The following is a 13,331-nucleotide window of genomic DNA, read 5'->3' on the forward strand; positions in this document are numbered from 1 at the left end:
TTTTCCACGGACCCCCTGAATGATACCGGGGACCCCTGGGGGTCCGTAGGGACCACTTTGGGAACCACTGATCTATTTCAACATTTGATTACATACTAGCCCAGTGTAACCCCATTAATCCTAGCAGTTACTTTAAGGTTAGAAAATAGAAATATATGCAGATAAAAAGAAATTAGTCAATATCTTAACTTTATTAAATCACTCAATACTCCATGATTTGTCGTAAATTAATGTTGTTCATCTGAAAAACTGGAGTAGTACGACGCTACTGAAGAAGGATTGGGGAATTCGTTCTGATCAGAAGTAGTAGGACGTGAAAATGTAATTTAATTTTGCCTAGTATTTAGATGAAAGTTCGCATTAAGGGATTGAGAACCAAATTAAATGTAGCAAAAACTACCTGAATTCTCCATTAACAACTAATTGTTAATTAATTTAAACTATTAATTATTAAAAACTATTGTAGCTTCACAAATACTATGGCCCCACAGAGGTTTCTTTAAACAAACTAAACCAATAAATGTATCAATATCCATAACCTATGAGCAATAAACCTTTAAAAATTGAGCGCGATGAGAGCGAAGAAATCAAACATGTCATAACGCTTTGCTCTACTCTCTCTATAGATAGCGTTGCTCTATCTTCGCTTTCCTCTCCACTATGCGCGGTCCCATATGTTAACTCGTGTTTGATTTCTTCGCTTTGCTCTTCGCTATCATCGCCGCTTTGCTCGCCGCTCCACTATGTTTCCAGCCTAAGTGGTGTGATAGTGATGCTACAAAAAAAAAAAAAAAATCACCTGTGTGATTCACTAAACCCACACTTAGTTGAACACACCAACTACAGGCTCTATTTACAATGTTGAGGTGTTCAGTGTAAGAGGTTAAGGTACTTTGTTAAGCTGAAGAAGTCCATTTTACAGCATAATGTGGGTATTAAACTAATTAAATGTTTACAATATTGATATTAAAGTAATAATGTTAGTTGAATTACAAGAAATGGTACTGCTTAAAAGACAGTCTATGAAGAACTAGAAATTTTACCCATTAAATTGCCGAAATCCTAACCAGTTTTGACCAAAATTGGGGGGGGAGTTAAATCCTATAAAGCCGTCCCCAATCCCAGCTAATTGCAGACAGACACATTTCCAGAGACCCACGGATTGATAGACCAGCGATAATAATATTTTGCAAACATATTTTATTTTAACCTATTTTCTCTTATAATATATGCTTATGAGATTTTCTAGTTTACATAATATTTCTCTATGGTAGATATATATATATATATATATATATAATATTTAATCAGATCCCTCTATGTAAATCTATGCTCCAGTAAATGTAAACCAGGATAGACTCATATGTTATATTGTGCTGATAAAACAGCCCTAGTAATTCCCTGTATAAATGTGGTAATTTTGTTAGAAGAAATTTACTCAGTTTAGGGATATAGGAGGGATCTTGCTGGCTGAAAGAGTAAGTGTGAGGTGGGGGATACAAAATTGTATGTAAAGGCTGATTATCTCTGTTTCCATATACAAGGCTGCCTAAATCAAGCAGGATCTTGCTTTTTCCACTATGACGTTATAACGGCCGTCCATTTAATTTAATTTTTATATATATATTTTATGATATGATCTTTATGTTCTATACTTTTATACTTTAGGCTCGGATGTTGATAAAATAAAAACTTTACGCAGTAATTTACTTTTCTTTTTTTTCCTGTTAGCGTTATTATTTGTGTTGTCTTAGTAACTAAAAATATGTGACGTAATAGAGAAAAAAAAATAACCATGAAAAAAAAGGAAGTTAGAGAGAGAGGAAAATATATATAGAAAAGGAGTGGAAGGCTTTTATGATTTTTAACAGGATAGTCTACATTTCCGACCGTCTCTCATACGACAGAAAATTCTAAACATGTCCAGAGCAAAAGGATCTGGAAAGGGAAGCCGAGATATAATAGCCGTTCCGACGAGAGGGTTGTGTGTCTGCCTGTCACTTTTTTTGTGGGGAGGGGGGGTTTGAGAGAGGGTATACCCAAGCTGCCTGAACCAAGTTATTCTCTTTGAACTTTGTTTTAGAATATATAATATATAGAACTGGAGCATTCGCTGGGTGCGGGAGGAAAACTGCCGGAAAAATCTTTCTTTTTTTTCTTTTTACTTTCATAGTTGCACTTTATCGCTTCTTTCACTTTTATTATTTTAACAATTTTTTTTTTTCCATTTTCTCTTATCACTATAAGAGAGACTATTTGCAAACGTAGAGGTTCTCTATGTTCATCCCGATATAACATGGAGATTATTATCGTAGATTTTTATCTATCAAAGCACTCATGTTTATTGAATTCCTGCCTAATCATTAGACTTTAGGCCAACATCAGAGGTAGACTAATCAATTTAATGTAAAGAATTTACTTTACATTAAGCTTTACTTTCTTTACAGTCTCACTCTACACACACTTGCTGAATAAATGAGGCAGGTTACATGAAGTGTATTTGTGTTATTATTCAAAAGGTTAGATTTTAGATTTAGATTTTACACGGCGGGACGGGACCCATGCCCCACAGCATTGCAGCCACCAAGAGGCTTATTGTGCCTTCCCCTTTAAGTCTAGTAGATGAAACCTCCCCTTCTAAGAAGGTTGAAGGCTTTCCCTACCAGTTCCTTCTGCGCTACAATCTCCTCTGGTCTCATGGTACCAAAGATTTCAATCGAATAACAGGTGAGAGGCCGTTTCTTCCTCTTCCTAGCGCAATCTGCACATCGGTTTCGAGCTGATAAGCCCCCACCTTGTGCAGGTGCTTCCTGAACCTTCCGTGTTCTATGTAAAAGAACAGAACTAAACAGACGCTATCGAGTACTTAAAAGACTCTTAGACGACAGATCAAAACTCTCTCTGGTCAACAAAAGACTGATTTATACTTCTATTTTGAAACCCATCTGGGTAGTGTATGGAATAGAGCTGTGGGGTTCAACCAAACGCTCCACTCTCCAAAGGATTCAATCTCTACAATCTAAAATACTTCGAACTATTGTAAAACGCTCCATTTTATGTCTTCAACCTGACTATACACACTGACCTTAACATTCCTTTTATCACCCAAGTTGCTAAAACAAGATACAGAAAACTCCACTTCAGCCTGCAATCTCGTATAAATCCTCTAGCTCAAAATCTTTCTTCTAGAACTCTTCCTGACAATCCGACAAGACGCCTTAAAAGACAGTGGCCTCGTGATCTCTTCTCTAGTGAAGAGAGTGACTAACCATATAATGTTTTGGAGTGTTACCACTGGGTAACTTCTCCACTCGTTACTTTATCATTTGTTATTCGGTTATCACTGTTCCTTATCGATTGTAGCATAAATAAACGCAAAAAAAAAAAGTTCTAATAATAACATACACACTTATATGGTTTCATATACACTTCTTGATATTATATATACACTAAAAATGTACGTATGTTAAAAATGAGCGGGTGACCCTACTTCGCGGTTTTTCACTTATCGCGGCAGGTTCTGCTCCCTATTAACCGCGATAACTGAGGGATGACTGTACATACATATGATGATGCCCGGAAGTTCTTAATCTGTGGCGGGGGGGGGTGCTACGTCCGATTTACAGCTGGAGGAGTATAATTATAATCATCCAAGATCAAAGTTCTGAGAGTTTTAAACAAAGACAATAAGTGTCTACTACCGAAACTTTCGATTTCGTTTACAATTTCCCGTTTAGCTATTTAACATTTAATATTCCCCCGTCCCGGCAATATTTACAACTTAACTTCAAACTTGTTTTACAAGTTATTTAACACCAAAATTTATATGTGGTACAATATTTTGTCTAGAAAGGTAGTTTAATGCATCGCACTTTCGCATGTACTGACTTAATAACATTTTACCCTAACCGATCTATATATACGAGTATATATAACCAGCATATATATATATATAGCAATATTAATCCATCCAGCCTACATATATATAATCCTAGATTTAATGCTTCAAGAAGATCGAAGAGTGGGGAGAAAACCAAATCCTGAGATTAGCACCATGATTTAATGCCTAATTCTACTCCTAACTATAATTAGTCTTTTCACTTTAGTTTCAGCCCATTAGATCTTTAATAATAAATTTGAAATTGTGTAGGCAACCTAATTTTCACTTTCCATCGTTGGTTAAAAGAAACTTACGCCGGAAATACCGGAAAAATTGATTTTAGATTTTTTTCCCCCAGTCAATTTTAGCTTTCCACAGAACAGTTTCCGTCAGCCTTTAAACTAATTGATAAAACTAAATTAAGTTAGCTGTTTAATTATTAGTTGTCTAAATTTAGGATAATTTTCAATTATGACAGCATAAAAGCGTATTTATAATGAATAACCTAGCAGAAAATAGAATAACCATTTTATTTATTCATTTATAACGTCTTAATACTTAGAAATTGAAAAATATAAATAGTTTTAATTATTAATATAACTTTTACGCTTAATAGTGCATAACCTGCATTAGGATAGCAAGACCATGAACCTTCATCATGGACCTGTATCGGGTAGCCATCACCTGATCTCTTCCATCCTGAGTACAGGCTCCCGCATTTCAGAGAAAGCATCCGCTGGTAATTGCCCATGCAAGGTGTTCGCTTTCTGGGCAGGGCTCATTTAATTGAACACGCCCCACGTCCAGACAAGTCTCACGCGCCCCAAGACAAAGGTTCAGTGGGGGTAAAGCCCGAATCCATTGCGAATATATCCCGGAATCCATCGGGTACAGAAAATTAGCCGTTAGTGTACTAATTCTGGCTGCATCTAGGTAAAATGGCGACTTCTTTACCCATTCTGATCTAGAGAGTAGCACCCAGTTTCCTTAAAGCTCTCTGATGATGCCTATTGTTATTAATTCAGCAGATCAAAGTAAATTTATTAACGATAGAAATTCCATTAGTGAAATTACTCGTGAGTAATTTCTCTTACCATACAAAGTAAAAAACTCATTTACTCAATTTAATATTTACAGAAAATAGAAAAATATAAGAATAGAAGTGTGTAAATATGGAGAGCGTAAAATAGATTGTATCATTTTCACTGATGAATTAAATACTCGTAATTGTATAGAATGAGAGAGACATCCGATAATTAAGATCGTTAACAGCTGCATAAGTGAAATTCATCAATTTGGCGGCTTTGAATGAGAGGAGGAGCAGTAATATATAGACCCGAACAATATTGGATTGGTCAGCAATCTGTCGGAAAGTTTGTTGATTGGCTCCAGAACATATATATATATTTCCGTCTATATATAACTAGGGTCTCTTGTTACACAATGTCAATAACTTGGCTTGTTATAAACTGGTTTTGGAACAGTTTTATCTATCTGTATCGTCTTACAGTTTGAATACTTGTTAGCCCATGACACAGAAAGAGCTGTTTCCCTCTTTTAGTCAGTGGGATCATCTTAAAATTTTAATGAGAAACGAGAAACAATGAAAAATATAGGGTTAGTGGCAGAAACTTCCTGCTAAATTGAGAATTCCCAATTCCTGGGCAGGAAAAGGAACCACACTACAGAAGACATTTCTCACGAACTAGCGCCCCCCAGTAGTTCTTTGACAAAGGAAAGTTTGCAGCATTTCCAAAGGGGGAAGCTAGTTGTTACTAAAGCTGATGGTTCCGTTTTCCTGAAAGTAAAAGAACAACAGGAGCCAATTGTAAACCCTATTTGTCCAGGTAAGAAAACAAAATAAAATAAAATTTTGACTATACTTCTTCCGCTAGAACATGCTCCTACACGAAAAGAATCAATTTATGCTGAAGGATCTACATCCCGATGAGAATGGGATGAGTTTTTGGTAAAGATAAGAGACGAAACTAAAAGACAACTGTATTAAGCACAAGTGAACGTTTAGAACTCTGAAGCTCAGTGTGGACATTACAGACATTTCAATCCAAGATCTTGGACAATCCTGAGGACCCTTTACATCATCCCGAGATTTCTTTCGTAAAGCACCTAGCCAAGGGAAAATCCCAGAAATAATACCATCCTACACACTCTCATTGCCTTAATCCTTTCGTACACACTCTCTCGCCTCTTCTACCACTCCGGAAAATCCTCAACGCCGACTGAAACTCTTACGTTCGAGAGTCATAAGCAGAATTGTTATAATGCATCGACTAATGCATTCGACTGTTTATCTGATTTATATATTATGTTCTTAAATACACAAACTTTAAATTTCTGAATAAATTAAAAAAAATGTATATATCTTAATTAATGCTAAATATTGCTTTGTTTTTTTTTTCAGTGGAAACATATAATGGGAGTTCACTACATTTCTGGCGACTGGACAGACGACAAATGGGGGCTTTTCTGTGTATAGCCTCAAATGATGTACCTCCTGCTGTCAGCAAGAGGATCATCCTCAACGTGAACTGTAAGTTACTTCTTTAATTTTTTTTTTTTGTACATTACAGGAGGAAGAATTCCTATATTTACTTTTTATGTAAATTCGTTGCCTTACATTGGCACTCTAGAGAGGCACAATAGAGCTTTAAGCTTGAGGCGTCTTCCTCTTTATTAATCCACACACACTCACACACACCTACGGGAGGAAAAGTTTACCTATTGGCTGAACGGCCTGACTTAAAGCAAAAAATAAGAAAAAGGAATTTCGTTTCAGAAAGACATATCTAACAAGCAAATATTATGGAAAAAGGAAAATGGAAAAAAGGTGATTTTGGGTGTGAGAAGCGAGGAAAAAGGACTTTCATTATAATAAGCTGATCCAACTAAGTTTTTCCGCTTTCCTAAATTTGATAACCATACTGATATTTTCATCCATTTTTCTAACTGACAAATAATACAAATTTTCTTGTTTAAATCATACATAATTCGATCAAATATCACTGGATCAAAACCTATCCTGGAAAAACCATGTTTCCCAAATCTCTCGTCGTTCCATCCATATCCTTAAGTAGTTTAATAGTTCCCGTCACCTTTTTCCAATTAAGACCCGGCAACTCCTAGTTTCCTCTCTTATATTCCCCCATTTCGACTATGGTTGTTTAGTGTATGGCGGTCTTTCTGGTGATATTGAAGCTAAGCTCAAGCGCCTCATGAACTGCTTCATAAGATTTATTTTCAGCATTTCCAGAGACTCTCTCATTTCGCACTGCTATGATGAGTTGAAGTGGCTTTTTCCTGTCTATCGCCGCCAATATTTTTTGGCTACTTTCCTTTTTCAAGTCATCCAGTCTCAAAGGCCTTCCTATATTTTTCAACTCCTTAAGTTTAAATCCTCCATCCATTCCCGTAACACTAGATCTCGCTCATCTGATCTCTATATTCCCTCTCACCGTACCTCATCCTTTGACAAGTCCTTCCTAATACGTGCTACCTCTCTCTGGAACTCCTTGCCTTCATCTGTCCGCCATGCTCCTACCCTATCCATCTTTAAATCCCGTCTATTCAGTTATCTACTTTCTATTCAGCTTCCTCCGAAATTCTAATTGTTTTAATTTATTTCCTTAATTTCTGCTGTTTTATTATTTTATTTTTACTTTCATTTTCACTTATTATATTTTCACTTTTGTAAATACTTATTTATTTATTTAATTTCTATATGATCACAGGCCAAAATGTTAAGGCCTCTATTTGTTCCTGTATTTATTCTTAGGGGACAATTGTCCCAGAATAATAAATTTCTTTTCTATTCTATTTCTATTAATTTATGGAAGTCAGTCCAAAAAATAATACCCCTCAAAATCTGATTTCCGGGTTTCCCCCAGCCTGGTCCTCGATAGTGCGCTAACCACTCTCTGCAGCAACTATTACAACAAAGAGAAGATATATTTTTCCTCAAACACATGATACAAAAACTCAGGCTCTCAAGCTAATTCCCGGGTAGACAAGGTATCGGCAGAAAGAGATCATCACTTCCTGTGAGTAAAACATATCTCTTTCGTGAAACGCTTTCGTGGAAAGCGTATCCTCTTCTGTCAGAACTGGTAACTGGCACATGAAGGTAGTGGTTCTTGAAAGAGACAGCAGACTCTTGCAGCTTTTTTTGCCTCCATTTTTTTGTCAAAATGAATAGGTCTTCTTGCTGTTCTGTTTGCAGTGGAGTGGACACACTTCTTGATGAGTTGTGTGCTACAGCTAGGAGAATGTTCAGGTAATCGTTGAAGCTTTACTATAAAATCTGAGGTTTTAGGGTTGGATCGTTCTGGAAGGAGTTCTAATATTTAATGTCCAATATCCAAATCAGTTTGATTAGAGAATTGAGTGCACATTTTAGTTGCTTAGTTTGTGATAAGAATCTAGCCTCTGGAAAACGTACAGGGTTGATTTAACTCTCAGAAATTTGTGCTCCATTTTTGACTTTTAAGTCTTACGAAGAGTTCTAAATAAGTCTCTTGTCGTTGATCGTTCCGAACAAAATTATTAAAAACAAGCAAATAGAAAAAGATTTCGACACTTTTAAAAATATTTAGCGCAATTTAAATCAGCTGTTAGCTACTATTTATTTACTTTTTTAATTCAAAGAAATAATATAATTCAACATAAACAGGATTGGGAAACAGGACCAGCCGACCGTGAAATAAGCCTGCAAAGAACATCAGACAGTAAAAGATGCACCCCCCCAAGTAACATGTTTTTGTGAATAAAAAAAAAAAGGAAAAAAAAAATCAAATATTAAAATAATATGTAAATATACTAATTTAATACATAATGCATTACAAGATGTTGGAGATGAAGAAGTAGTGGTACAATTTTCACATGGTTGACGCTGAGGAACTTCAGCCGCCTCTTCCAGTTGCTGCCCCCGACCCTGAGGCCAGGAAACATGGAAGAAATGATGATGGAAGATATTATATTGCCTCTTGTTGCTTGCCACCAGAGGTTTTTACTACGTCACAACTATGACGCTGTATTCTTGGATCTGTTTCTTTTCCTTTTTATTTACGCTACGCTTGACATCCAAACTGGGTGTCTTTTGGGGGGGGGGGGGTGGGGATGGAGCGGGGCTCCAGCCTAAACTACCCATCTTATAGCGGAAATAACTCCATACTCCTCCTTCGTCTTGTTTCTCTTTTCTCTTGACTTTGTCTCACTCACAAAAAAATAAGGCTTATATTTTTTTATAGAAATGTTGGAAGGGACATGTCTTGTTCCAATGGAGCCCTTCTTCCTGTCAACATTGTAGGGAGACATATTTTCAAGAAGTGGTGACGAATCTTGCACTTCAATTTTCCAAAAATTATGAAATGATTATAAGACGTTCTAGTTTTTATTCCCATTTATAATTTCTAAATTTTCTGTTTTCACTACTTCTAAACTTCAAGTTATCATTGTACAAAGTCCGCTTAAGAATTAAGATGGCCGGCTTACAAGTTTGATAAAAGGCGGAAACTTATCTACCATAAACTTGGACAAAAGGTAAAGTAACTGATTACTTTACTACTTTGAGCCACTCACTTCCGATTAGAACTTTTTGTGGTAATTAAACATTAATTTAACAAAGCATCTTCATTTGCTTTAATACTTTTCTTTAAAAAATGGCGTTCATTGAATTCCAGCCGTTCATACTGATCAGTAAGGAACGGATTTTTATGTATTTAAAAATGCCAAATATTTAATTAAAATATGCATTTATTTTCGTCAATTATGTGGAAAATATGTGATTTTCTTAAAATATTTTCTGAAATATTTAAGTAAAATGGACATTTTTTTTATGAAAATGGATTTTTTTGGGGGGGGGGGCAAGTTATAATTATTTATACAAGAAAAGAACATTTTTACAATTTATAATAATTTATTAGGAACAAAATAATTTGTTTTTACAAGTTATAATGATTTATACAACAAAGAACATTTTTACTATTTATAAAAGATGTGTTAAATTTTCAATTTTGAAAACTTCACTCTTCGAAATTTCAAATGTTGGAACGTAAAGTGACGACGATCTGGGCGTAAGATGGACTTGTAACGACTAAAAGATCGTTCAACATCTACAGATGTTGTAGGTGCCTTGCTGAAAGAAGTTATCTCGTTGGTTGTAAAGGATACACGATGTTCTGAGGTGACTTCTGTTCCACTCATAATATCAGAAATCTGGCAGATGGTCTCCCACCCTTTGTTCTTGCTCAGTACTTCTACCAGTTTTGATCTGATCAGATCACCCTTACTCCCAGGTATTCCTTCCACCTTTTCGATGACTTTTTTAACGTTGGACACGTTTTCTGTCAGTCGAACATTTTGGGACTCAAGTTGGGTAATGGCTTGTGCAAGAAATACGCAATTGTCAGAAATGAATGCAAGGTCGTTCCTTAAATTAGGTTCCTCGAATAAAGACTTGGCTGTATTTATCGCTACTGCTTCGTCTTCGAGATGTGAAAAGACATTCTTGATTTTATTGTAGTTTTCATAGTAATACTGAGCTGCTTCCAGCCAAGTACCCCATCTTGTCAATATTGGTTCTGGTGGAAGGCACAAGTCTGGATAGAGATCTTTTAGCATTTTAATGCGACTTGGTGCTTTTAAGAACACTTTTTTAACCGAGGAGATTAAGGAATCTACGTCACTGAACAAAGATCGGACAGTTTCTGCTACTCGATGCAAGACATGAGCAATACACGTCACGTGAATTATCTTAGGATAAAATACCTGAATAGATTGCCCAGCCTTGACCATGTTGGGGGCAGCATCAGAGAGAAACAAAAGAACTTTTTTGTTCAAAACTCCACTGGGCCATAGGATATGCATTGAGGCAGAGGCATCGAAGAATCGTGAAGTGGTGGAATGATTGCATTTTTCGAGAACCTCACAGTTCAAAAGGAATGGCTTTGAATCCACATCAGCATCACTGTCAAGTTTTCCAATAACTGCATTGGCAATATACCTGCCCTCAACGTCAGTGGTTTCATCAATTGACACCCAAATCGGTCCATCTTTGATATGTTCTCCCTATGCCCTACAGTCTGTGGTTCACAGTTCCTGTCAACCACCTCCCAATTATGAAAATATGCCCAAAATGAAAAATATGAAAAAATATGTACATATTTTGATTAAATATGTAGAAATATTTATTTATTTTAATCAAATATGTATAAATATACGATAACATCCAAATATGTGGAAATATGTGAAATAAAAGTAGGCTCAAACGGCTTAAATAGTGTCAGTATGAATACTTCTCGTTGAAAAACGTCTGTAAATTGCCTAGAAAAAAATATGTAAATACATACGAATCCGTTCCCTACTGATCAGCATTCTACTTTCACTATTTCACGATGTGATAAAGAATTTTAGATTTTTAGTGAAAGCTTACTTTCATGTTGCACCATTCTTAACGTAACGGAACATTGGCGTCCTTATTGAGAGTGTTCCAATCTTGGTGTCTTTTCAACTTCTTCGTAAGGATACACCCCGAAAGTTGGTGAAGATTGTAAAGGGAGTGGGGCTACAAACTGAAACTTAAAAATCTTCTATTATGTGTCTTCCCTTAAGTGCAATCCGGGTGCATAGAATATGAGAGCGACTGTTTAAAGTGTTAGATGTGTTCCTGTTGGTTTTGAGTGTTTGTACTGATAAGCTGGAGTAGGCAAGAGAGAGTACGAGGTGTGGCTAATTAATAACGAGACTGATGCTGCTACAGAAAAACTATGCATGCGCCAAATCCTAACGATCGACAGCTGTGCAGCGTAAAGCCTTCTCTTTCGATTGCAGTGTCTCACGTGTTTGTAGAGAAATCTGTCTGACCGGAACCGTCGTTTGTGTCAGAGGTGTTAGTTTCGTTTTGCCGAAAACATGTTACTAAACAGGTAGTAGAGCAACGGAATTGTCGTGAAATTTCACATCAAAACTTGATAAAACCGCTACTAAAACTTATCTTTTATTAAAAGAAGTTTATGGCGATGAATGTTAATTACGTGCGCGAGTTTTTGAGTGGTTCAAGCGTTTCCAAGATGGCCGAGAAGACGTGGGTCGCCCTTTCACGTCCAAAACGGATGAAAATATCGATTATAATTAATCAACACTACTACCGTGAGGTGCTTGCTTAACTCCGTGAAAGAGTAAGGAAAAAACGCCCCCAATTTGTGAAAGAACAAGTCATGGATGTTCCCCCCTGTTCCCCAAAGTCAAATCTGCATTAAAAGAAACACGATTTCAGTCCTTTGAAGCTGTGAAAGAAAAAGCGGCACGCGTCATGCAGGAGCTCACAGCAAAAGACTTCCAGCACAGTTTCGAACAATGGTAAATTCGCATGGAGCGTTGTAGGAATAGGGGAGGGGTGTATATTGAAGGTGATAATAACTAAATATGTATAAATTTAAAATAAAATGTTTTATAGCAATAGTCTCCGTTATTTAATAGTCACACCTCGTATACTTTTAGTTACTAGGGCATTATCTACTATTTCTGTAGGCCCTGTGGGTAGTTGTTGCATTTTGTTTTCTAATGTACCATTTTTCTGTAATGTACGTGAACTATCTATTGTGTACTGTCCAGCGGAAGTTAAATACATTGTTACAATTGAGTTTGGAGAACATTTTCTACCGGAAGTCCCACTTTACGTAAAGGATTGACTACGTCTAAAATAGTTCATAGGCTTTTCATTTAATAGTTCATTTTCAATTTTAATAGTTCGTATTAGTTGAGGTAGCCTTCTCTGTAAGGTTACATTGTAAGGTTACCTTGAGAGTAGTAGTAACAGGAAGTCGTGTGAGTGGTTCAAACCAGAATTTGGTTTCATTATGAAATTCATACGTTTTGGTTAAATAATTCTGCAAACAAGGTACCCATTCGTCAGATTTCTACTTCTTGTCAGTTCTAAATCTTCTTATCTCTCTTTTTCTTGTCGCCGTCAAGAAATTTTCGATGTCTAGTAGGAAGATCCGTGTTCTTGAAGGAATGTTAATATATCCTCTGAGACACCTTAGTTGTAAGTTGGGGGTAAGCAGTCAGGTATAGCTTATTACCAAAAGGAATAAGTTATTACCCGAAGGCAATGCTGTCTCGTAACGTGCATATTCTCCTCTACTTAAGATAAAATAGAAGTATAGCATTTCCGTTCTACTATTACCAGAAGGAAATATACGTATACTTGATGTTTCAATGATTGTCTTTACAATGACTTGTTTTGTTTCTCTACTGAATCATTGGCAGAAGTATTCTAAAAAATAAAATGAAGATGCGTGATTTACAAAAAAATAAAATCAGTTATGGTTGCAGAATATTAATTTAAGGAGAGGTTATAAGGTATGTTTGGCAATTCTAAATTAAAAGATGATAAGTTTCACATCTTTTTTTTTGGGGGGGGGGTCCATTTTAA

General features: G+C 36.1%; 1 protein-coding gene across 2 annotated transcripts in view; it reads left to right on the top strand.

The window, feature by feature from the left end:
* LOC141451641 (neurotrimin-like) overlaps positions 1–13,331 on the top strand; it is a 324,652-nt gene that overhangs the window by 263,830 nt on the left and 47,491 nt on the right. For both annotated transcript variants that reach the window (XM_074123100.1, XM_074123101.1), the window contains exon 5: positions 6,303–6,431. In XM_074123100.1, the coding sequence (XP_073979201.1) occupies positions 6,303–6,431 (129 nt within the window). The remainder of the gene's footprint in view (positions 1–6,302; positions 6,432–13,331) is intronic.

Source organism: Rhodnius prolixus, unplaced genomic scaffold, assembly GCF_049639745.1.
Source record: "Rhodnius prolixus isolate KJV_2025 unplaced genomic scaffold, Rpr scaffold_14, whole genome shotgun sequence".
NCBI lineage: Eukaryota > Metazoa > Arthropoda > Insecta > Hemiptera > Reduviidae > Rhodnius > Rhodnius prolixus.